Genomic DNA, 25,497 nt, shown 5'->3' on the forward strand with positions numbered 1-25,497 from the left:
TACAACACACAAATAACAATTTTTAAATTGTTATTTGTGTGTGTTTTAAAAAAGAAAGAGGGAGATTGTTAACTTGTTATTTTCTGTTACATCGCGAGAGTACTGTTGCCTGCGGTGGGTTGTTCTTATTGTGGGTGAGCGGAAAAACATGACGTAAGGAATAAAGTGCTTGAAGTGAGACTACGACGTTGTGTATTTTGACTTTACAATATTCTTTTATTCACCATATCACTGAAATGTGGGAGAATCCACTGCAGAAAGATCAATGCTTTAAGTTTTAATGATCCAGTCAGAAAAGATGATTCTAAAAGTCATCAACTGACTCCAAAAGCCCAGATCTGAACCACCTGGCTGCTGAAAACAAATGCACCAATCAAACAGAAGCCTGAATTTCATGGGCCAATCGGAATGCTTGATCTAGTTGTCCAGGACTAACTACTGACATACTATTACTCTGTGGCAAAACCCTGTCAAATCTGCCTCGGTGCACCTGTTGAACAACTGCTTCTAAATCCAAGACCCTAACTCCCATCAAAATCATTTTCAAACGGTGACGATCCCGAGGACCTGTTCTATACAACAGTGTGTTCTTCATGTTCCTGCTGTCAAAACTTTGGCCGCAGGAGCAATTTAAAAAGTGGGGTCTTTCCTGCTGTTGAGACAAACTCCTGTCTGAAAATATAATGTATTTCTATGGGTCGGTTAGAGGATTATCCCTCCACTTGGATCCACACAGTTTAAAAACGTTTACATCTCTGAGCTTTGAAAGACATGCTGTTGGAAAGACAACAACGATGGCTACGTGAGGGTAAAATGATGGCTGTAGAGCAAACACTGTGCACACAGCAGCAGTTGAAACACACACACACACACACACACGCTTACCAGCATTCACACTAGGGCTGCCACGATTAGTCGACTAGTCACGATTACGTCGACTATCAAAATCGTCGACGACTGATTTAATAGTCGACGCGTCGTTTGAAGCTTTGTAAGATCCCAAAAGATGCAGGAATAAGTAGTAGGATTTAAGAGTGTAATAACGGACTGAAACAGAAGATGGCAGCACTGCATGTACAAGGATGCCAGCTGCCGTTAAACCCCGAAGAAGAAGTAGCTCTGTCGCAGAATTCATAGCGCAGCCCAGCTCAGTTTCCAACAATGGCAGCAGCTAGTTAGTTTTAATATTACTCTTATTATTCTTTCTGGGTCACAAAATAAACGTTTAACATATTTTCAGGCGAGAATGTAGCTGCGTAAACTTCAAATATCTGCTCAGTTTATCAAGACACCACATATTTTCAAAAGCGCTCCGACGTTTTCGGAGACGTCTGTTACCCACCAGCTCGATAGCTAGCCGGGGGCAAGGCTCACTAGAGCCCGTGAGAGCACCGGACTCCCGGCAAATCGTTTTCAAACCCACCACCGTCTTTCGCTACTCAGGTTAAACATGATATATAAGTCACTTAGATAACTTAAAAATGTTATTGTTTGGCTTTTTTTTTAGTATTTTATTTGTTCCTGAGTAAATCGGTTTGGCTGAGATTAAAGTTATAGTTTTTACACAGCTGAATAAACGTCAAGCAGACAGCTGATTATCAGAAGTGCCAGATGCTCGAGAATATACTCCAGTGTCCTGTTATATTTTAGATAGCAAGGAGTTTATTAAACTTCACCGAAACAATCTGCAAATTTCATTAAAATTTAATAAACTATCATCTTGCCTTTATTTTTAGTTAGCACATACCTTAAACACTTAAAGCTCTAAGCTAATGATAGTTATATAAGAGCAGATGCTGCTGGTGCAATAAGCTGTACGTCCAATGGATGATGATCTGATTAGTCGACTAATCGCAAAAATAATCGGTGACTAGTCGACTATCAAAATAATCGTTTGTGGCAGCCCTAATTCACACTAATAAAGAATAACAGTGTTGTCATTGTTGATTTTGTGTCTTCACCCTGAGTCCATCTCCTGCCAAGCTGCACCTGTGATTCTGCGGCTGCTCACTGATGAGCTGACCGATAAGCAAATCTTATCCTGGATCTTATCCACTGCATCCTTACCCTATCACCTCTGCGTCCCATAGGGCGCCAGCCTGCCCTGTTGAAACACTATTTTTTTTCAGTGTTTCAACTGAAAAAAATAGAATGCCTTTGATCCAGAATAGAATGCCTTTGATCCTTTGTTATGTCATAATCTTGCTGAGAGGCAGAACCCACAAATAGGGGCTTTGCTCTGTTAAACTTTAGTGCTTAACGGACGTAGACCTGACAGCAACCAAAAACCTTTTGGAAAGTTTTGAGAGAATTTCACGTTTCTCAGCAATTCACCGATCAAGCCGACACATTCCACCATGTCAGCTAACCCATCCTTCAGCTCAGATGAGCTTGAAATAGTTAAAGGGAGCATTTTAGGAAACCACTACAAGGTAGAGGCTTTCCTTGGAGAAGGGGGCTTTGGTATTGTAGCCAAATGCCGCGATACCAAAACCAACCGTGCTGTGGCTATTAAAGTCAACAGGAACCACCCTGATACTCTGCAACAGGCAAAACTGGAAATTTTCATCCTGGAGCAGCTGAGAAGGTTGGATCCAGATGCCGCCAACATTGTTAAATGGAATGGCTTTTTCCATGACGGAGAGCGGGTCTGCTTAAACTTTGAAATCCTTGATCAGTGCCTGTGGGACTACATACGGGACCGGAAGAACCAGGGTCTCCCCATAAGCGAAGTCAGGCCAATTTTACATCAACTCACAAATGCCCTGTCACACCTGGGCTCTGTGGGAATAGTGCACGCTGACCTCAAATCTAGAAACATCATGGTTGTTAACCGCCATGAGTCTCCCATCAAAGTCAAACTTATAGACTTTGGCCTCGCATGTCCTGCGTCTGCAGTAATGCCTGGTGACCGTGTGGGGACGGTTGGTTATAGTGCACCTGAGGTTATGCTTGGCCTTCCTTATAATGAAGCAGCTGACATGTGGTCTCTGGGGCTGGTAGCTGTGGAACTTGGTACAGGGGTGCCACTCTACCCTGGGAGAAATTATTATGATGTTTTGAAATTCATCATACAGACCCAGGGACAGCCACCAGATCATGTTCTGGACTCTGGCGTGTACACTGAAGACTATTTCATTGAAGACAACTACAACCAACAGCGCTGGACATTTAAGACTGACAAACAATTTCAGTGCGAGACAGGATATGAGTCCCTGGAGACTCGATACATAAAACTTACGCGTCTTGATGACCTCGAACAAGTCATGGTGTTTGGACGAGGACCTGAAAATGGCCAACGTTTATTTGTCGGCTTAATTAAAGGGATGTTGGCCTTGGATGCAAACCAACGGATAACACCCTCGGAGGTTCTCCGGCATCCCTTTTTCAACCGTAAGAGTTCCCCTTGCACTAACATGAGTGTTGAAAGACCACAAAACCCTGTGGTCTTTCAGCACCCTTCAAACTTGGAAAGCAAGAGATCACAGAAAATCAACTGCAGTTTCCAAAACTCGGTTGAATTTTCTCAGCAAGTATGCGTCCACGCGTCAGCCAGCTCATCCTTCAACTCAGGTGAGCTTGAAATAGTGGAAGGGAACATTTTGGGAAACCGCTACAAGGTAGAGGCTTTCCTCGGAGAAGGGGGCTTTGGTATTGTAGCCAAATGTCGCGATACCAAAACCAACCGTGCTGTGGCTATTAAAGTCAACAGGAACCGTCCTGATATTCTGCAACAGGCAAAACTGGAACTTTTCATCCTGGAGCAGCTGAGAAGGTTGGATCCAGATGCCGCCAACATAGTTAAATGGAACGGCTTTTTCCACGACGGAGAGCGGGTCTGCTTAAACTTTGAACTCCTTGATCAATGCCTGTGGGACTACATACGGGACCGGAAAACCCAGGGTCTCCCCATAAGCGAAGTCAGGCCAATTTTACATCAACTCACAAATGCCCTGTCACACCTAGGTTCTGTGGGAATAGTGCACGCTGACCTCAAACCTGGAAACATCATGGTTGTTAACCGCCATGAGTCTCCAGTCAAAGTCAGACTTATAGACTTTGGCCTCGCATGTCCTGTGTCTGCAGTGAATCCTAGTGATTGTGTGGGGACGGTTGGTTATAGCGCACCTGAGGTTATGCTTGGCCTTCCTTATAATGAAGCAGCTGACATGTGGTCTTTGGGGCTGGTAGCTGTGGAACTTGGTACAGGGGTGCCACTCTACCCTGGAAATGGAGAATATGATGTTTTGAAATTCATCATAGAGACTCAAGGACAGCCACCAGATCATGTTCTGGACTCTGGCGTGTACACTGAAGACTATTTCATTGAAGACAACTACAACCAACAGCGCTGGACATTTAAGACTGACCAACAATTTCAGTGCGAGACAGGATATGAGTCCCTGGAGACTCGATACATAAAACTTACGCGTCTTGATGACCTCGAACAAGCAATGGTGTTTAGACGAGGACCTGAAAATGGCCAACGTTTATTTGTCGGCTTAATTAAAGGGATGTTGGCCTTGGATGCACACCAGCGGATAACACCCTCGGAGGTTCTCCGGCATCCCTTTTTCAACCCTGGCCTCTCTAAGAGGTTCCCTTGTATTGACATTGAAAGACCATACAGAATCAATCTACAGCATGGCTTCCTCCACCTTGGGCAAAAGTGACAAAAACACAAACTGGGGTTGGAAAAGGATATTAACAGCACTGGAAAAATTCATTAAGCTGCTCCAATAATGATCACTTTGGCTTTTTTTTTTTTTTAAATTTTCACTCCCCCCACCCCAACCAGTCGCGGCAGATGGCTGTCCCTTCCTGAGCCTGGTTCTGTCGAAGGTTTCTTCCTTTTAGAGGGAGTTTTTCCTTCCCACTGTTGCTAAATGCTTGCTCATAGGGAATCGTCTGATTGTTGGGGTGGCCAAAACTCTAGGGGAACTAGCAATTCTTGTGAAAATTAAAAAAAAAAAAGCCTACCAATATTCAAAGCGGAGCAGCGGACACCTTACCATCACATCAGTCCTTCAATCGGACCAAAAACACCATGTTAACAGAAATAAATTCAATACAAATTGGAAATAAATAAATTGCCTAATAATTGTTTTTTTTTGATTGTTTATAAATATATAGTGCTACCCTTCAGCCTCCTAGTAGACATACCTGTGTTATAAATGTGAAACTCCTCTGATTTTCAAAAAAGTTGGCCTCTGACCTTGAAGTCAAGGTCACTGAGATTTAAGCTTCACAGAGATTTTCAGCAGATGCAACCATGGTATTGATTTGAAAATTCTACACAATCACAAACTTGGGTGTCCACAGCGCCTCGCCATATACCAAAGATTAAGAGGTGGGGTTTTTTTTTTAGGTTTTTTATAAAGATTACAACACACAAATAACAATTTTTAAATTGTTATTTGTGTGTGTTTTAAAAAAGAAAGAGGGAGATTGTTAACTTGTTATTTTCTGTTACATCGCGAGAGTACTGTTGCCTGCGGTGGGTTGTTCTTATTGTGGGTGAGCGGAAAAACATGACGTAAGGAATAAAGTGCTTGAAGTGAGACTACGACGTTGTGTATTTTGACTTTACAATATTCTTTTATTCACCATATCACTGAAATGTGGGAGAATCCACTGCAGAAAGATCAATGCTTTAAGTTTTAATGATCCAGTCAGAAAAGATGATTCTAAAAGTCATCAACTGACTCCAAAAGCCCAGATCTGAACCACCTGGCTGCTGAAAACAAATGCACCAATCAAACAGAAGCCTGAATTTCATGGGCCAATCGGAATGCTTGATCTAGTTGTCCAGGACTAACTACTGACATACTATTACTCTGTGGCAAAACCCTGTCAAATCTGCCTCGGTGCACCTGTTGAACAACTGCTTCTAAATCCAAGACCCTAACTCCCATCAAAATCATTTTCAAACGGTGACGATCCCGAGGACCTGTTCTATACAACAGTGTGTTCTTCATGTTCCTGCTGTCAAAACTTTGGCCGCAGGAGCAATTTAAAAAGTGGGGTCTTTCCTGCTGTTGAGACAAACTCCTGTCTGAAAATATAATGTATTTCTATGGGTCGGTTAGAGGATTATCCCTCCACTTGGATCCACACAGTTTAAAAACGTTTACATCTCTGAGCTTTGAAAGACATGCTGTTGGAAAGACAACAACGATGGCTACGTGAGGGTAAAATGATGGCTGTAGAGCAAACACTGTGCACACAGCAGCAGTTGAAACACACACACACACACACACACGCTTACCAGCATTCACACTAGGGCTGCCACGATTAGTCGACTAGTCACGATTACGTCGACTATCAAAATCGTCGACGACTGATTTAATAGTCGACGCGTCGTTTGAAGCTTTGTAAGATCCCAAAAGATGCAGGAATAAGTAGTAGGATTTAAGAGTGTAATAACGGACTGAAACAGAAGATGGCAGCACTGCATGTACAAGGATGCCAGCTGCCGTTAAACCCCGAAGAAGAAGTAGCTCTGTCGCAGAATTCATAGCGCAGCCCAGCTCAGTTTCCAACAATGGCAGCAGCTAGTTAGTTTTAATATTACTCTTATTATTCTTTCTGGGTCACAAAATAAACGTTTAACATATTTTCAGGCGAGAATGTAGCTGCGTAAACTTCAAATATCTGCTCAGTTTATCAAGACACCACATATTTTCAAAAGCGCTCCGACGTTTTCGGAGACGTCTGTTACCCACCAGCTCGATAGCTAGCCGGGGGCAAGGCTCACTAGAGCCCGTGAGAGCACCGGACTCCCGGCAAATCGTTTTCAAACCCACCACCGTCTTTCGCTACTCAGGTTAAACATGATATATAAGTCACTTAGATAACTTAAAAATGTTATTGTTTGGCTTTTTTTTTAGTATTTTATTTGTTCCTGAGTAAATCGGTTTGGCTGAGATTAAAGTTATAGTTTTTACACAGCTGAATAAACGTCAAGCAGACAGCTGATTATCAGAAGTGCCAGATGCTCGAGAATATACTCCAGTGTCCTGTTATATTTTAGATAGCAAGGAGTTTATTAAACTTCACCGAAACAATCTGCAAATTCCATTAAAATTTAATAAACTATCATCTTGCCTTTATTTTTAGTTAGCACATACCTTAAACACTTAAAGCTCTAAGCTAATGATAGTTATATAAGAGCAGATGCTGCTGGTGCAATAAGCTGTACGTCCAATGGATGATGATCTGATTAGTCGACTAATCGCAAAAATAATCGGTGACTAGTCGACTATCAAAATAATCGTTTGTGGCAGCCCTAATTCACACTAATAAAGAATAACAGTGTTGTCATTGTTGATTTTGTGTCTTCACCCTGAGTCCATCTCCTGCCAAGCTGCACCTGTGATTCTGCGGCTGCTCACTGATGAGCTGACCGATAAGCAAATCTTATCCTGGATCTTATCCACTGCATCCTTACCCTATCACCTCTGCGTCCCATAGGGCGCCAGCCTGCCCTGTTGAAACACTATTTTTTTTCAGTGTTTCAACTGAAAAAAATAGAATGCCTTTGATCCAGAATAGAATGCCTTTGATCCTTTGTTATGTCATAATCTTGCTGAGAGGCAGAACCCACAAATAGGGGCTTTGCTCTGTTAAACTTTAGTGCTTAACGGACGTAGACCTGACAGCAACCAAAAACCTTTTGGAAAGTTTTGAGAGAATTTCACGTTTCTCAGCAATTCACCGATCAAGCCGACACATTCCACCATGTCAGCTAACCCATCCTTCAGCTCAGATGAGCTTGAAATAGTTAAAGGGAGCATTTTAGGAAACCACTACAAGGTAGAGGCTTTCCTTGGAGAAGGGGGCTTTGGTATTGTAGCCAAATGCCGCGATACCAAAACCAACCGTGCTGTGGCTATTAAAGTCAACAGGAACCGTCCTGATATTCTGCAACAGGCAAAACTGGAACTTTTCATCCTGGAGCAGCTGAGAAGGTTGGATCCAGATGCCGCCAACATAGTTAAATGGAACGGCTTTTTCCACGACGGAGAGTGGGTCTGCTTAAACTTTGAACTCCTTGATCAATGCCTGTGGGACTACATACGGGACCGGAAAACCCAGGGTCTCCCCATAAGCGAAGTCAGGCCAATTTTACATCAACTCACAAATGCCCTGTCACACCTAGGTTCTGTGGGAATAGTGCACGCTGACCTCAAACCTGGAAACATCATGGTTGTTAACCGCCATGAGTCTCCAGTCAAAGTCAGACTTATAGACTTTGGCCTCGCATGTCCTGTGTCTGCAGTGAATCCTAGTGATTGTGTGGGGACGGTTGGTTATAGCGCACCTGAGGTTATGCTTGGCCTTCCTTATAATGAAGCAGCTGACATGTGGTCTTTGGGGCTGGTAGCTGTGGAACTTGGTACAGGGGTGCCACTCTACCCTGGAAATGGAGAATATGATGTTTTGAAATTCATCATAGAGACTCAAGGACAGCCACCAGATCATGTTCTGGACTCTGGCGTGTACACTGAAGACTATTTCATTGAAGACAACTACAACCAACAGCGCTGGACATTTAAGACTGACCAACAATTTCAGTGCGAGACAGGATATGAGTCCCTGGAGACTCGATACATAAAACTTACGCGTCTTGATGACCTCGAACAAGTCATGGTGTTTAGACGAGGACCTGAAAATGGCCAACGTTTATTTGTCGGCTTAATTAAAGGGATGTTGGCCTTGGATGCACACCAGCGGATAACACCCTCGGAGGTTCTCCGGCATCCCTTTTTCAACCCTGGCCTCTCTAAGAGGTTCCCTTGTATTGACATTGAAAGACCATACAGAATCAATCTACAGCATGGCTTCCTCCACCTTGGGCAAAAGTGACAAAAACACAAACTGGGGTTGGAAAAGGATATTAACAGCACTGGAAAAATTCATTAAGCTGCTCCAATAATGATCACTTTGGCTTTTTTTTTTTTTTTTAATTTTCACTCCCCCCACCCCAACCAGTCGCGGCAGATGGCTGTCCCTTCCTGAGCCTGGTTCTGTCGAAGGTTTCTTCCTTTTAGAGGGAGTTTTTCCTTCCCACTGTTGCTAAATGCTTGCTCATAGGGAATCGTCTGATTGTTGGGGTGGCCAAAACTCTAGGGGAACTAGCAATTCTTGTGAAAATTAAAAAAAAAAAAAGCCTACCAATATTCAAAGCGGAGCAGCGGACACCTTACCATCACATCAGTCCTTCAATCGGACCAAAAACACCATGTTAACAGAAATAAATTCAATACAAATTGGAAATAAATAAATTGCCTAATAATTGTTTTTTTTTGATTGTTTATAAATATATAGTGCTACCCTTCAGCCTCCTAGTAGACATACCTGTGTTATAAATGTGAAACTCCTCTGATTTTCAAAAAAGTTGGCCTCTGACCTTGAAGTCAAGGTCACTGAGATTTAAGCTTCACAGAGATTTTCAGCAGATGCAACCATGGTATTGATTTGAAAATTCTACACAATCACAAACTTGGGTGTCCACAGCGCCTCGCCATATACCAAAGATTAAGAGGTGGGGTTTTTTTTTTAGGTTTTTTATAAAGATTACAACACACAAATAACAATTTTTTAATTGTTATTTGTGTGTGTTTTAAAAAAGAAAGAGGGAGATTGTTAACTTGTTATTTTCTGTTACATCGCGAGAGTACTGTTGCCTGCGGTGGGTTGTTCTTATTGTGGGTGAGCGGAAAAACATGACGTAAGGAATAAAGTGCTTGAAGTGAGACTACGACGTTGTGTATTTTGACTTTACAATATTCTTTTATTCACCATATCACTGAAATGTGGGAGAATCCACTGCAGAAAGATCAATGCTTTAAGTTTTAATGATCCAGTCAGAAAAGATGATTCTAAAAGTCATCAACTGACTCCAAAAGCCCAGATCTGAACCACCTGGCTGCTGAAAACAAATGCACCAATCAAACAGAAGCCTGAATTTCATGGGCCAATCGGAATGCTTGATCTAGTTGTCCAGGACTAACTACTGACATACTATTACTCTGTGGCAAAACCCTGTCAAATCTGCCTCGGTGCACCTGTTGAACAACTGCTTCTAAATCCAAGACCCTAACTCCCATCAAAATCATTTTCAAACGGTGACGATCCCGAGGACCTGTTCTATACAACAGTGTGTTCTTCATGTTCCTGCTGTCAAAACTTTGGCCGCAGGAGCAATTTAAAAAGTGGGGTCTTTCCTGCTGTTGAGACAAACTCCTGTCTGAAAATATAATGTATTTCTATGGGTCGGTTAGAGGATTATCCCTCCACTTGGATCCACACAGTTTAAAAACGTTTACATCTCTGAGCTTTGAAAGACATGCTGTTGGAAAGACAACAACGATGGCTACGTGAGGGTAAAATGATGGCTGTAGAGCAAACACTGTGCACACAGCAGCAGTTGAAACACACACACACACACGCTTACCAGCATTCACACTAGGGCTGCCACGATTAGTCGACTAGTCACGATTACGTCGACTATCAAAATCGTCGACGACTGATTTAATAGTCGACGCGTCGTTTGAAGCTTTGTAAGATCCCAAAAGATGCAGGAATAAGTAGTAGGATTTAAGAGTGTAATAACGGACTGAAACAGAAGATGGCAGCACTGCATGTACAAGGATGCCAGCTGCCGTTAAACCCCGAAGAAGAAGTAGCTCTGTCGCAGAATTCATAGCGCAGCCCAGCTCAGTTTCCAACAATGGCAGCAGCTAGTTAGTTTTAATATTACTCTTATTATTCTTTCTGGGTCACAAAATAAACGTTTAACATATTTTCAGGCGAGAATGTAGCTGCGTAAACTTCAAATATCTGCTCAGTTTATCAAGACACCACATATTTTCAAAAGCGCTCCGACGTTTTCGGAGACGTCTGTTACCCACCAGCTCGATAGCTAGCCGGGGGCAAGGCTCACTAGAGCCCGTGAGAGCACCGGACTCCCGGCAAATCGTTTTCAAACCCACCACCGTCTTTCGCTACTCAGGTTAAACATGATATACAAGTCACTTAGATAACTTAAAAATGTTATTGTTTGGCTTTTTTTTTAGTATTTTATTTGTTCCTGAGTAAATCGGTTTGGCTGAGATTAAAGTTATAGTTTTTACACAGCTGAATAAACGTCAAGCAGACAGCTGATTATCAGAAGTGCCAGATGCTCGAGAATATACTCCAGTGTCCTGTTATATTTTAGATAGCAAGGAGTTTATTAAACTTCACCGAAACAATCTGCAAATTTCATTAAAATTTAATAAACTATCATCTTGCCTTTATTTTTAGTTAGCACATACCTTAAACACTTAAAGCTCTAAGCTAATGATAGTTATATAAGAGCAGATGCTGCTGGTGCAATAAGCTGTACGTCCAATGGATGATGATCTGATTAGTCGACTAATCGCAAAAATAATCGGTGACTAGTCGACTATCAAAATAATCGTTTGTGGCAGCCCTAATTCACACTAATAAAGAATAACAGTGTTGTCATTGTTGATTTTGTGTCTTCACCCTGAGTCCATCTCCTGCCAAGCTGCACCTGTGATTCTGCGGCTGCTCACTGATGAGCTGACCGATAAGCAAATCTTATCCTGGATCTTATCCACTGCATCCTTACCCTATCACCTCTGCGTCCCATAGGGCGCCAGCCTGCCCTGTTGAAACACTATTTTTTTTCAGTGTTTCAACTGAAAAAAATAGAATGCCTTTGATCCAGAATAGAATGCCTTTGATCCTTTGTTATGTCATAATCTTGCTGAGAGGCAGAACCCACAAATAGGGGCTTTGCTCTGTTAAACTTTAGTGCTTAACGGACGTAGACCTGACAGCAACCAAAAACCTTTTGGAAAGTTTTGAGAGAATTTCACGTTTCTCAGCAATTCACCGATCAAGCCGACACATTCCACCATGTCAGCTAACCCATCCTTCAGCTCAGATGAGCTTGAAATAGTTAAAGGGAGCATTTTAGGAAACCACTACAAGGTAGAGGCTTTCCTTGGAGAAGGGGGCTTTGGTATTGTAGCCAAATGCCGCGATACCAAAACCAACCGTGCTGTGGCTATTAAAGTCAACAGGAACCACCCTGATACTCTGCAACAGGCAAAACTGGAAATTTTCATCCTGGAGCAGCTGAGAAGGTTGGATCCAGATGCCGCCAACATTGTTAAATGGAACGGCTTTTTCCATGACGGAGAGCGGGTCTGCTTAAACTTTGAAATCCTTGATCAGTGCCTGTGGGACTACATACGGGACCGGAAGAACCAGGGTCTCCCCATAAGCGAAGTCAGGCCAATTTTACATCAACTCACAAATGCCCTGTCACACCTGGGCTCTGTGGGAATAGTGCACGCTGACCTCAAATCTAGAAACATCATGGTTGTTAACCGCCATGAGTCTCCCATCAAAGTCAAACTTATAGACTTTGGCCTCGCATGTCCTGCGTCTGCAGTAATGCCTGGTGACCGTGTGGGGACGGTTGGTTATAGTGCACCTGAGGTTATGCTTGGCCTTCCTTATAATGAAGCAGCTGACATGTGGTCTCTGGGGCTGGTAGCTGTGGAACTTGGTACAGGGGTGCCACTCTACCCTGGGAGAAATTATTATGATGTTTTGAAATTCATCATACAGACCCAGGGACAGCCACCAGATCATGTTCTGGACTCTGGCGTGTACACTGAAGACTATTTCATTGAAGACAACTACAACCAACAGCGCTGGACATTTAAGACTGACAAACAATTTCAGTGCGAGACAGGATATGAGTCCCTGGAGACTCGATACATAAAACTTACGCGTCTTGATGACCTCGAACAAGTCATGGTGTTTGGACGAGGACCTGAAAATGGCCAACGTTTATTTGTCGGCTTAATTAAAGGGATGTTGGCCTTGGATGCAAACCAACGGATAACACCCTCGGAGGTTCTCCGGCATCCCTTTTTCAACCGTAAGAGTTCCCCTTGCACTAACATGAGTGTTGAAAGACCACAAAACCCTGTGGTCTTTCAGCACCCTTCAAACTTGGAAAGCAAGAGATCACAGAAAATCAACTGCAGTTTCCAAAACTCGGTTGAATTTTCTCAGCAAGTATGCGTCCACGCGTCAGCCAGCTCATCCTTCAACTCAGGTGAGCTTGAAATAGTGGAAGGGAACATTTTGGGAAACCGCTACAAGGTAGAGGCTTTCCTCGGAGAAGGGGGCTTTGGTATTGTAGCCAAATGTCGCGATACCAAAACCAACTGTGCTGTGGCTATTAAAGTCAACAGGAACCGTCCTGATATTCTGCAACAGGCAAAACTGGAACTTTTCATCCTGGAGCAGCTGAGAAGGTTGGATCCAGATGCCGCCAACATAGTTAAATGGAACGGCTTTTTCCACGACGGAGAGCGGGTCTGCTTAAACTTTGAACTCCTTGATCAATGCCTGTGGGACTACATACGGGACCGGAAAACCCAGGGTCTCCCCATAAGCGAAGTCAGGCCAATTTTACATCAACTCACAAATGCCCTGTCACACCTAGGTTCTGTGGGAATAGTGCACGCTGACCTCAAACCTGGAAACATCATGGTTGTTAACCGCCATGAGTCTCCAGTCAAAGTCAGACTTATAGACTTTGGCCTCGCATGTCCTGTGTCTGCAGTGAATCCTAGTGATTGTGTGGGGACGGTTGGTTATAGCGCACCTGAGGTTATGCTTGGCCTTCCTTATAATGAAGCAGCTGACATGTGGTCTTTGGGGCTGGTAGCTGTGGAACTTGGTACAGGGGTGCCACTCTACCCTGGAAATGGAGAATATGATGTTTTGAAATTCATCATAGAGACTCAAGGACAGCCACCAGATCATGTTCTGGACTCTGGCGTGTACACTGAAGACTATTTCATTGAAGACAACTACAACCAACAGCGCTGGACATTTAAGACTGACCAACAATTTCAGTGCGAGACAGGATATGAGTCCCTGGAGACTCGATACATAAAACTTGCGCGTCTTGATGACCTCGAACAAGCAATGGTGTTTAGACGAGGACCTGAAAATGGCCAACGTTTATTTGTCGGCTTAATTAAAGGGATGTTGGCCTTGGATGCACACCAGCGGATAACACCCTCGGAGGTTCTCCGGCATCCCTTTTTCAACCCTGGCCTCTCTAAGAGGTTCCCTTGTATTGACATTGAAAGACCATACAGAATCAATCTACAGCATGGCTTCCTCCACCTTGGGCAAAAGTGACAAAAACACAAACTGGGGTTGGAAAAGGATATTAACAGCACTGGAAAAATTCATTAAGCTGCTCCAATAATGATCACTTTGGCTTTTTTTTTTTTTTTAATTTTCACTCCCCCCACCCCAACCAGTCGCGGCAGATGGCTGTCCCTTCCTGAGCCTGGTTCTGTCGAAGGTTTCTTCCTTTTAGAGGGAGTTTTTCCTTCCCACTGTTGCTAAATGCTTGCTCATAGGGAATCGTCTGATTGTTGGGGTGGCCAAAACTCTAGGGGAACTAGCAATTCTTGTGAAAATTAAAAAAAAAAAAGCCTACCAATATTCAAAGCGGAGCAGCGGACACCTTACCATCACATCAGTCCTTCAATCGGACCAAAAACACCATGTTAACAGAAATAAATTCAATACAAATTGGAAATAAATAAATTGCCTAATAATTGTTTTTTTTTGATTGTTTATAAATATATAGTGCTACCCTTCAGCCTCCTAGTAGACATACCTGTGTTATAAATGTGAAACTCCTCTGATTTTCAAAAAAGTTGGCCTCTGACCTTGAAGTCAAGGTCACTGAGATTTAAGCTTCACAGAGATTTTCAGCAGATGCAACCATGGTATTGATTTGAAAATTCTACACAATCACAAACTTGGGTGTCCACAGCGCCTCGCCATATACCAAAGATTAAGAGGTGGGTTTTTTTTTTTTAGGTTTTTTATAAAGATTACAACACACAAATAACAATTTTTAAATTGTTATTTGTGTGTGTTTTAAAAAAGAAAGAGGGAGATTGTTAACTTGTTATTTTCTGTTACATCGCGAGAGTACTGTTGCCTGCGGTGGGTTGTTCTTATTGTGGGTGAGCGGAAAAACATGACGTAAGGAATAAAGTGCTTGAAGTGAGACTACGACGTTGTGTATTTTGACTTTACAATATTCTTTTATTCACCATATCACTGAAATGTGGGAGAATCCACTGCAGAAAGATCAATGCTTTAAGTTTTAATGATCCAGTCAGAAAAGATGATTCTAAAAGTCATCAACTGACTCCAAAAGCCCAGATCTGAACCACCTGGCTGCTGAAAACAAATGCACCAATCAAACAGAAGCCTGAATTTCATGGGCCAATCGGAATGCTTGATCTAGTTGTCCAGGACTAACTACTGACATACTATTACTCTGTGGCAAAACCCTGTCAAATCTGCCTCGGTGCACCTGTTGAACAACTGCTTCTAAATCCAAGACCCTAACTCCCATCAAAATCATTTTCAAACGGTGACGATCCCGAGGACCTGTTCTATACAACAGTGTGTTCTTCATGTTCCTGCTGTCAAAACTTTGGCCGCAGGAGCAATTTAAAAAGTGGGGTCTTTCCTGCTGTTGAGACAAACTCCTGTCTGAAAATATAATGTATTTCTATGGGTCGGTTAGAGGATTATCCCTCCACTTGGATCCACACAGTTTAAAAACGTTTACATCTCTGAGCTTTGAAAGACATGCTGTTGGAAAGACAACAACGATGGCTACGTGAGGGTAAAATGATGGCTGTAGAGCAAACACTGTGCACACAGCAGCAGTTGAAACACACACACACACACACACACGCTTACCAGCATTCACACTAGGGCTGCCACGATTAGTCGACTAGTCACGATTACGTCGACTATCAAAATCGTCGACGACTGATTTAATAGTCGACGCGTCGTTTGAAGCTTTGTAAGATCCCAAAAGATGCAGGAATAAGTAGTAGGATTTAAGAGTGTAATAACGGACTGAAACAGAAGATGGCAGCACTGCATGTACAAGGATGCCAGCTGCCGTTAAACCCCGAAGAAGAAGTAGCTCTGTCGCAGAATTCATAGCGCAGCCCAGCTCAGTTTCCAACAATGGCAGCAGCTAGTTAGTTTTAATATTACTCTTATTATTCTTTCTGGGTCACAAAATAAACGTTTAACATATTTTCAGGCGAGAATGTAGCTGCGTAAACTTCAAATATCTGCTCAGTTTATCAAGACACCACATATTTTCAAAAGCGCTCCGACGTTTTCGGAGACGTCTGTTACCCACCAGCTCGATAGCTAGCCGGGGGCAAGGCTCACTAGAGCCCGTGAGAGCACCGGACTCCCGGCAAATCGTTTTCAAACCCACCACCGTCTTTCGCTACTCAGGTTAAACATGATATATAAGTCACTTAGATAACTTAAAAATGTTATTGTTTGGCTTTTTTTTTAGTATTTTATTTGTTCCTGAGTAAATCGGTTTGGCTGAGATTAAAGTTATAGTTTTTACACAGCTGAATAAACGTCAAGCAGACAGCTGATTATCAGAAGTGCCAGATGCTCGAGAATATACTCCAGTGTCCTGTTATATTTTAGATAGCAAGGAGTTTATTAAACTTCACCGAAACAATCTGCAAATTTCATTAAAATTTAATAAACTATCATCTTGCCTTTATTTTTAGTTAGCACATACCTTAAACACTTAAAGCTCTAAGCTAATGATAGTTATATAAGAGCAGATGCTGCTGGTGCAATAAGCTGTACGTCCAATGGATGATGATCTGATTAGTCGACTAATCGCAAAAATAATCGGTGACTAGTCGACTATCAAAATAATCGTTTGTGGCAGCCCTAATTCACACTAATAAAGAATAACAGTGTTGTCATTGTTGATTTTGTGTCTTCACCCTGAGTCCATCTCCTGCCAAGCTGCACCTGTGATTCTGCGGCTGCTCACTGATGAGCTGACCGATAAGCAAATCTTATCCTGGATCTTATCCACTGCATCCTTACCCTATCACCTCTGCGTCCCATAGGGCGCCAGCCTGCCCTGTTGAAACACTATTTTTTTTCAGTGTTTCAACTGAAAAAAATAGAATGCCTTTGATCCAGAATAGAATGCCTTTGATCCTTTGTTATGTCATAATCTTGCTGAGAGGCAGAACCCACAAATAGGGGCTTTGCTCTGTTAAACTTTAGTGCTTAACGGACGTAGACCTGACAGCAACCAAAAACCTTTTGGAAAGTTTTGAGAGAATTTCACGTTTCTCAGCAATTCACCGATCAAGCCGACACATTCCACCATGTCAGCTAACCCATCCTTCAGCTCAGATGAGCTTGAAATAGTTAAAGGGAGCATTTTAGGAAACCACTACAAGGTAGAGGCTTTCCTTGGAGAAGGGGGCTTTGGTATTGTAGCCAAATGCCGCGATACCAAAACCAACCGTGCTGTGGCTATTAAAGTCAACAGGAACCACCCTGATACTCTGCAACAGGCAAAACTGGAAATTTTCATCCTGGAGCAGCTGAGAAGGTTGGATCCAGATGCCGCCAACATTGTTAAATGGAATGGCTTTTTCCATGACGGAGAGCGGGTCTGCTTAAACTTTGAAATCCTTGATCAGTGCCTGTGGGACTACATACGGGACCGGAAGAACCAGGGTCTCCCCATAAGCGAAGTCAGGCCAATTTTACATCAACTCACAAATGCCCTGTCACACCTGGGCTCTGTGGGAATAGTGCACGCTGACCTCAAATCTAGAAACATCATGGTTGTTAACCGCCATGAGTCTCCCATCAAAGTCAAACTTATAGACTTTGGCCTCGCATGTCCTGCGTCTGCAGTAATGCCTGGTGACCGTGTGGGGACGGTTGGTTATAGTGCACCTGAGGTTATGCTTGGCCTTCCTTATAATGAAGCAGCTGACATGTGGTCTCTGGGGCTGGTAGCTGTGGAACTTGGTACAGGGGTGCCACTCTACCCTGGGAGAAATTATTATGATGTTTTGAAATTCATCATACAGACCCAGGGACAGCCACCAGATCATGTTCTGGACTCTGGCGTGTACACTGAAGACTATTTCATTGAAGACAACTACAACCAACAGCGCTGGACATTTAAGACTGACAAACAATTTCAGTGCGAGACAGGATATGAGTCCCTGGAGACTCGATACATAAAACTTACGCGTCTTGATGACCTCGAACAAGTCATGGTGTTTGGACGAGGACCTGAAAATGGCCAACGTTTATTTGTCGGCTTAATTAAAGGGATGTTGGCCTTGGATGCAAACCAACGGATAACACCCTCGGAGGTTCTCCGGCATCCCTTTTTCAACCGTAAGAGTTCCCCTTGCACTAACATGAGTGTTGAAAGACCACAAAACCCTGTGGTCTTTCAGCACCCTTCAAACTTGGAAAGCAAGAGATCACAGAAAATCAACTGCAGTTTCCAAAACTCGGTTGAATTTTCTCAGCAAGTATGCGTCCACGCGTCAGCCAGCTCATCCTTCAACTCAGGTGAGCTTGAAATAGTGGAAGGGAACATTTTGGGAAACCGCTACAAGGTAGAGGCTTTCCTCGGAGAAGGGGGCTTTGGTATTGTAGCCAAATGTCGCGATACCAAAACCAACCGTGCTGTGGCTATTAAAGTCAACAGGAACCGTCCTGATATTCTGCAACAGGCAAAACTGGAACTTTTCATCCTGGAGCAGCTGAGAAGGTTGGATCCAGATGCCGCCAACATAGTTAAATGGAACGGCTTTTTCCACGACGGAGAGCGGGTCTGCTTAAACTTTGAACTCCTTGATCAATGCCTGTGGGACTACATACGGGACCGGAAAACCCAGGGTCTCCCCATAAGCGAAGTCAGGCCAATTTTACATCAACTCACAAATGCCCTGTCACACCTAGGTTCTGTGGGAATAGTGCACGCTGACCTCAAACCTGGAAACATCATGGTTGTTAACCGCCATGAGTCTCCAGTCAAAGTCAGACTTATAGACTTTGGCCTCGCATGTCCTGTGTCTGCAGTGAATCCTAGTGATTGTGTGGGGACGGTTGGTTATAGCGCACCTGAGGTTATGCTTGGCCTTCCTTATAATGAAGCAGCTGACATGTGGTCTTTGGGGCTGGTAGCTGTGGAACTTGGTACAGGGGTGCCACTCTACCCTGGAAATGGAGAATATGATGTTTTGAAATTCATCATAGAGACTCAAGGACAGCCACCAGATCATGTTCTGGACTCTGGCGTGTACACTGAAGACTATTTCATTGAAGACAACTACAACCAACAGCGCTGGACATTTAAGACTGACCAACAATTTCAGTGCGAGACAGGATATGAGTCCCTGGAGACTCGATACATAAAACTTACACGTCTTGATGACCTCGAACAAGCAATGGTGTTTAGACGAGGACCTGAAAATGGCCAACGTTTATTTGTCGGCTTAATTAAAGGGATGTTGGCCTTGGATGCACACCAGCGGATAACACCCTCGGAGGTTCTCCGGCATCCCTTTTTCAACCCTGGCCTCTCTAAGAGGTTCCCTTGTATTGACATTGAAAGACCATACAGAATCAATCTACAGCATGGCTTCCTCCACCTTGGGCAAAAGTGACAAAAACACAAACTGGGGTTGGAAAAGGATATTAACAGCACTGGAAAAATTCATTAAGCTGCTCCAATAATGATCACTTTGGCTTTTTTTTTTTTTTAAATTTTCACTCCCCCCACCCCAACCAGTCGCGGCAGATGGCTGTCCCTTCCTGAGCCTGGTTCTGTCGAAGGTTTCTTCCTTTTAGAGGGAGTTTTTCCTTCCCACTGTTGCTAAATGCTTGCTCATAGGGAATCGTCTGATTGTTGGGGTGGCCAAAACTCTAGGGGAACTAGCAATTCTTGTGAAAATTAAAAAAAAAAAAGCCTACCAATATTCAAAGCGGAGCAGCGGACACCTTACCATCACATCAGTCCTTCAATCGGACCAAAAACACCATGTTAACAGAAATAAATTCAATACAAATTGGAAATAAATAAATTGCCTAATAATTGTTTTTTTTTGATTGTTTATAAATATATAGTGCTACCCTTCAGCCTCCTAGTAGACATACCTGTGTTATAAATGTGAAACTCCTCTGATTTTCAAAAAAGTTGGCCTCTGACCTTGAAGTCAAGGTCACTGAGATTTAAGCTTCACAGAGATTTTCAGCAGATGCAACCATGGTATTGATTTGAAAATTCTACACAATCACAAACTTGGGTGTCCACAGCGCCTCGCCATATACCAAAGATTAAGAGGTGGGTTTTTTTTTTTAGGTTTTTTATAAAGATTACAACACACAAATAACAATTTTTAAATTGTTATTTGTGTGTGTTTTAAAAAAGAAAGAGGGAGATTGTTAACTTGTTATTTTCTGTTACATCGCGAGAGTACTGTTGCCTGCGGTGGGTTGTTCTTATTGTGGGTGAGCGGAAAAACATGACGTAAGGAATAAAGTGCTTGAAGTGAGACTACGACGTTGTGTATTTTGACTTTACAATATTCTTTTATTCACCATATCACTGAAATGTGGGAGAATCCACTGCAGAAAGATCAATGCTTTAAGTTTTAATGATCCAGTCAGAAAAGATGATTCTAAAAGTCATCAACTGACTCCAAAAGCCCAGATCTGAACCACCTGGCTGCTGAAAACAAATGCACCAATCAAACAGAAGCCTGAATTTCATGGGCCAATCGGAATGCTTGATCTAGTTGTCCAGGACTAACTACTGACATACTATTACTCTGTGGCAAAACCCTGTCAAATCTGCCTCGGTGCACCTGTTGAACAACTGCTTCTAAATCCAAGACCCTAACTCCCATCAAAATCATTTTCAAACGGTGACGATCCCGAGGACCTGTTCTATACAACAGTGTGTTCTTCATGTTCCTGCTGTCAAAACTTTGGCCGCAGGAGCAATTTAAAAAGTGGGGTCTTTCCTGCTGTTGAGACAAACTCCTGTCTGAAAATATAATGTATTTCTATGGGTCGGTTAGAGGATTATCCCTCCACTTGGATCCACACAGTTTAAAAACGTTTACATCTCTGAGCTTTGAAAGACATGCTGTTGGAAAGACAACAACGATGGCTACGTGAGGGTAAAATGATGGCTGTAGAGCAAACACTGTGCACACAGCAGCAGTTGAAACACACACACACACACACACACGCTTACCAGCATTCACACTAGGGCTGCCACGATTAGTCGACTAGTCACGATTACGTCGACTATCAAAATCGTCGACGACTGATTTAATAGTCGACGCGTCGTTTGAAGCTTTGTAAGATCCCAAAAGATGCAGGAATAAGTAGTAGGATTTAAGAGTGTAATAACGGACTGAAACAGAAGATGGCAGCACTGCATGTACAAGGATGCCAGCTGCCGTTAAACCCCGAAGAAGAAGTAGCTCTGTCGCAGAATTCATAGCGCAGCCCAGCTCAGTTTCCAACAATGGCAGCAGCTAGTTAGTTTTAATATTACTCTTATTATTCTTTCTGGGTCACAAAATAAACGTTTAACATATTTTCAGGCGAGAATGTAGCTGCGTAAACTTCAAATATCTGCTCAGTTTATCAAGACACCACATATTTTCAAAAGCGCTCCGACGTTTTCGGAGACGTCTGTTACCCACCAGCTCGATAGCTAGCCGGGGGCAAGGCTCACTAGAGCCCGTGAGAGCACCGGACTCCCGGCAAATCGTTTTCAAACCCACCACCGTCTTTCGCTACTCAGGTTAAACATGATATATAAGTCACTTAGATAACTTAAAAATGTTATTGTTTGGCTTTTTTTTTAGTATTTTATTTGTTCCTGAGTAAATCGGTTTGGCTGAGATTAAAGTTATAGTTTTTACACAGCTGAATAAACGTCAAGCAGACAGCTGATTATCAGAAGTGCCAGATGCTCGAGAATATACTCCAGTGTCCTGTTATATTTTAGATAGCAAGGAGTTTATTAAACTTCACCGAAACAATCTGCAAATTTCATTAAAATTTAATAAACTATCATCTTGCCTTTATTTTTAGTTAGCACATACCTTAAACACTTAAAGCTCTAAGCTAATGATAGTTATATAAGAGCAGATGCTGCTGGTGCAATAAGCTGTACGTCCAATGGATGATGATCTGATTAGTCGACTAATCGCAAAAATAATCGGTGACTAGTCGACTATCAAAATAATCGTTTGTGGCAGCCCTAATTCACACTAATAAAGAATAACAGTGTTGTCATTGTTGATTTTGTGTCTTCACCCTGAGTCCATCTCCTGCCAAGCTGCACCTGTGATTCTGCGGCTGCTCACTGATGAGCTGACCGATAAGCAAATCTTATCCTGGATCTTATCCACTGCATCCTTACCCTATCACCTCTGCGTCCCATAGGGCGCCAGCCTGCCCTGTTGAAACACTATTTTTTTTCAGTGTTTCAACTGAAAAAAATAGAATGCCTTTGATCCAGAATAGAATGCCTTTGATCCTTTGTTATGTCATAATCTTGCTGAGAGGCAGAACCCACAAATAGGGGCTTTGCTCTGTTAAACTTTAGTGCTTAACGGACGTAGACCTGACAGCAACCAAAAACCTTTTGGAAAGTTTTGAGAGAATTTCACGTTTCTCAGCAATTCACCGATCAAGCCGACACATTCCACCATGTCAGCTAACCCATCCTTCAGCTCAGATGAGCTTGAAATAGTTAAAGGGAGCATTTTAGGAAACCACTACAAGGTAGAGGCTTTCCTTGGAGAAGGGGGCTTTGGTATTGTAGCCAAATGCCGCGATACCAAAACCAACCGTGCTGTGGCTATTAAAGTCAACAGGAACCACCCTGATACTCTGCAACAGGCAAAACTGGAAATTTTCATCCTGGAGCAGCTGAGAAGGTTGGATCCAGATGCCGCCAACATTGTTAAATGGAATGGCTTTTTCCATGACGGAGAGCGGGTCTGCTTAAACTTTGAAATCCTTGATCAGTGCCTGTGGGACTACATACGGGACCGGAAGAACCAGGGTCTCCCCATAAGCGAAGTCAGGCCAATTTTACATCAACTCACAAATGCCCTGTCACACCTGGGCTCTGTGGGAATAGTGCACGCTGACCTCAAATCTAGAAACATCATGGTTGTTAACCGCCATGAGTCTCCCATCAAAGTCAAACTTATAGACTTTGGCCTCGCATGTCCTGCGTCTGCAGTAATGCCTGGTGACCGTGTGGGGACGGTTGGTTATAGTGCACCTGAGGTTATGCTTGGCCTTCCTTATAATGAAGCAGCTGACATGTGGTCTCTGGGGCTGGTAGCTGTGGAACTTGGTACAGGGGTGCCACTCTACCCTGGGAGAAATTATTATGATGTTTTGAAATTCATCATACAGACCCAGGGACAGCCACCAGATCATGTTCTGGACTCTGGCGTGTACACTGAAGACTATTTCATTGAAGACAACTACAACCAACAGCGCTGGACATTTAAGACTGACAAACAATTTCAGTGCGAGACAGGATATGAGTCCCTGGAGACTCGATACATAAAACTTACGCGTCTTGATGACCTCGAACAAGTCATGGTGTTTGGACGAGGACCTGAAAATGGCCAACGTTTATTTGTCGGCTTAATTAAAGGGATGTTGGCCTTGGATGCAAACCAACGGATAACACCCTCGGAGGTTCTCCGGCATCCCTTTTTCAACCGTAAGAGTTCCCCTTGCACTAACATGAGTGTTGAAAGACCACAAAACCCTGTGGTCTTTCAGCACCCTTCAAACTTGGAAAGCAAGAGATCACAGAAAATCAACTGCAGTTTCCAAAACTCGGTTGAATTTTCTCAGCAAGTATGCGTCCACGCGTCAGCCAGCTCATCCTTCAACTCAGGTGAGCTTGAAATAGTGGAAGGGAACATTTTGGGAAACCGCTACAAGGTAGAGGCTTTCCTCGGAGAAGGGGGCTTTGGTATTGTAGCCAAATGTCGCGATACCAAAACCAACCGTGCTGTGGCTATTAAAGTCAACAGGAACCGTCCTGATATTCTGCAACAGGCAAAACTGGAACTTTTCATCCTGGAGCAGCTGAGAAGGTTGGATCCAGATGCCGCCAACATAGTTAAATGGAACGGCTTTTTCCACGACGGAGAGCGGGTCTGCTTAAACTTTGAACTCCTTGATCAATGCCTGTGGGACTACATACGGGACCGGAAAACCCAGGGTCTCCCCATAAGCGAAGTCAGGCCAATTTTACATCAACTCACAAATGCCCTGTCACACCTAGGTTCTGTGGGAATAGTGCACGCTGACCTCAAACCTGGAAACATCATGGTTGTTAACCGCCATGAGTCTCCAGTCAAAGTCAGACTTATAGACTTTGGCCTCGCATGTCCTGTGTCTGCAGTGAATCCTAGTGATTGTGTGGGGACGGTTGGTTATAGCGCACCTGAGGTTATGCTTGGCCTTCCTTATAATGAAGCAGCTGACATGTGGTCTTTGGGGCTGGTAGCTGTGGAACTTGGTACAGGGGTGCCACTCTACCCTGGAAATGGAGAATATGATGTTTTGAAATTCATCATAGAGACTCAAGGACAGCCACCAGATCATGTTCTGGACTCTGGCGTGTACACTGAAGACTATTTCATTGAAGACAACTACAACCAACAGCGCTGGACATTTAAGACTGACCAACAATTTCAGTGCGAGACAGGATATGAGTCCCTGGAGACTCGATACATAAAACTTACGCGTCTTGATGACCTCGAACAAGCAATGGTGTTTAGACGAGGACCTGAAAATGGCCAACGTTTATTTGTCGGCTTAATTAAAGGGATGTTGGCCTTGGATGCACACCAGCGGATAACACCCTCGGAGGTTCTCCGGCATCCCTTTTTCAACCCTGGCCTCTCTAAGAGGTTCCCTTGTATTGACATTGAAAGACCATACAGAATCAATCTACAGCATGGCTTCCTCCACCTTGGGCAAAAGTGACAAAAACACAAACTGGGGTTGGAAAAGGATATTAACAGCACTGGAAAAATTCATTAAGCTGCTCCAATAATGATCACTTTGGCTTTTTTTTTTTTTTAAATTTTCACTCCCCCCACCCCAACCAGTCGCGGCAGATGGCTGTCCCTTCCTGAGCCTGGTTCTGTCGAAGGTTTCTTCCTTTTAGAGGGAGTTTTTCCTTCCCACTGTTGCTAAATGCTTGCTCATAGGGAATCGTCTGATTGTTGGGGTGGCCAAAACTCTAGGGGAACTAGCAATTCTTGTGAAAATTAAAAAAAAAAAAGCCTACCAATATTCAAAGCGGAGCAGCGGACACCTTACCATCACATCAGTCCTTCAATCGGACCAAAAACACCATGTTAACAGAAATAAATTCAATACAAATTGGAAATAAATAAATTGCCTAATAATTGTTTTTTTTTGATTGTTTATAAATATATAGTGCTACCCTTCAGCCTCCTAGTA

The 25,497-nt window shown here is 43.2% G+C and overlaps 4 protein-coding genes across 4 annotated transcripts in view; 3 read left to right on the top strand and 1 right to left on the bottom strand.

The window, feature by feature from the left end:
* The window catches only part of ctdspl3 (CTD (carboxy-terminal domain, RNA polymerase II, polypeptide A) small phosphatase like 3), a 94,101-nt gene that overhangs the window by 26,727 nt on the left and 41,877 nt on the right, over positions 1 to 25,497 (bottom strand). The window lies entirely within an intron of this gene.
* LOC146372473 (uncharacterized) lies at positions 1,774 to 4,777 on the top strand. Its single transcript, XM_084953891.1, has one exon. It carries the CDS (start codon positions 2,358 to 2,360, stop codon positions 4,671 to 4,673), a length of 2,316 nt encoding a protein of 771 aa, XP_084810017.1. The 5' UTR covers positions 1,774 to 2,357; the 3' UTR covers positions 4,674 to 4,777.
* On the top strand, positions 11,348 to 19,735 carry LOC146372474 (uncharacterized). The gene is made up of 2 exons (XM_084953303.1): positions 11,348 to 14,244; positions 17,265 to 19,735. The coding sequence occupies exons 1-2, from the start codon at positions 11,932 to 11,934 to the stop codon at positions 19,629 to 19,631; spliced, it is 4,680 nt and encodes a 1,559-aa protein (XP_084809429.1). The 5' UTR covers positions 11,348 to 11,931; the 3' UTR covers positions 19,632 to 19,735.
* On the top strand, positions 22,115 to 25,118 carry LOC146372475 (uncharacterized). The gene has a single exon (XM_084953890.1). It carries the CDS (start codon positions 22,699 to 22,701, stop codon positions 25,012 to 25,014), a length of 2,316 nt encoding a protein of 771 aa, XP_084810016.1. The 5' UTR covers positions 22,115 to 22,698; the 3' UTR covers positions 25,015 to 25,118.

The sequence above is a fragment of the Perissodus microlepis genome, chromosome 15 (genome assembly GCF_051167445.1).
Source record: "Perissodus microlepis isolate ML-2025 ecotype Zambia chromosome 15, ASM5116744v1, whole genome shotgun sequence".
In the NCBI taxonomy this organism is placed as follows: Eukaryota; Metazoa; Chordata; class Actinopteri; order Cichliformes; family Cichlidae; genus Perissodus; species Perissodus microlepis.

What these genes read in the sequence shown, in the direction of transcription:
- LOC146372473 (XM_084953891.1), top strand. Translation starts at nt 2,358, where the DNA reads ATGTCAGCTAACCCATCCTTCAGCTCAGATGAGCTTGAAATAGTTAAA.
- LOC146372474 (XM_084953303.1), top strand. Translation starts at nt 11,932, where the DNA reads ATGTCAGCTAACCCATCCTTCAGCTCAGATGAGCTTGAAATAGTTAAA. An exon ending in TCCTCCACCTTGGGCAAAAG is followed by an intron (nt 14,245 to 17,264) that starts TGACAAAAACAC and finishes GGAAAGTTTTGA; the next exon opens with GAGAATTTCACGTTTCTCAG.
- LOC146372475 (XM_084953890.1), top strand. Translation starts at nt 22,699, where the DNA reads ATGTCAGCTAACCCATCCTTCAGCTCAGATGAGCTTGAAATAGTTAAA.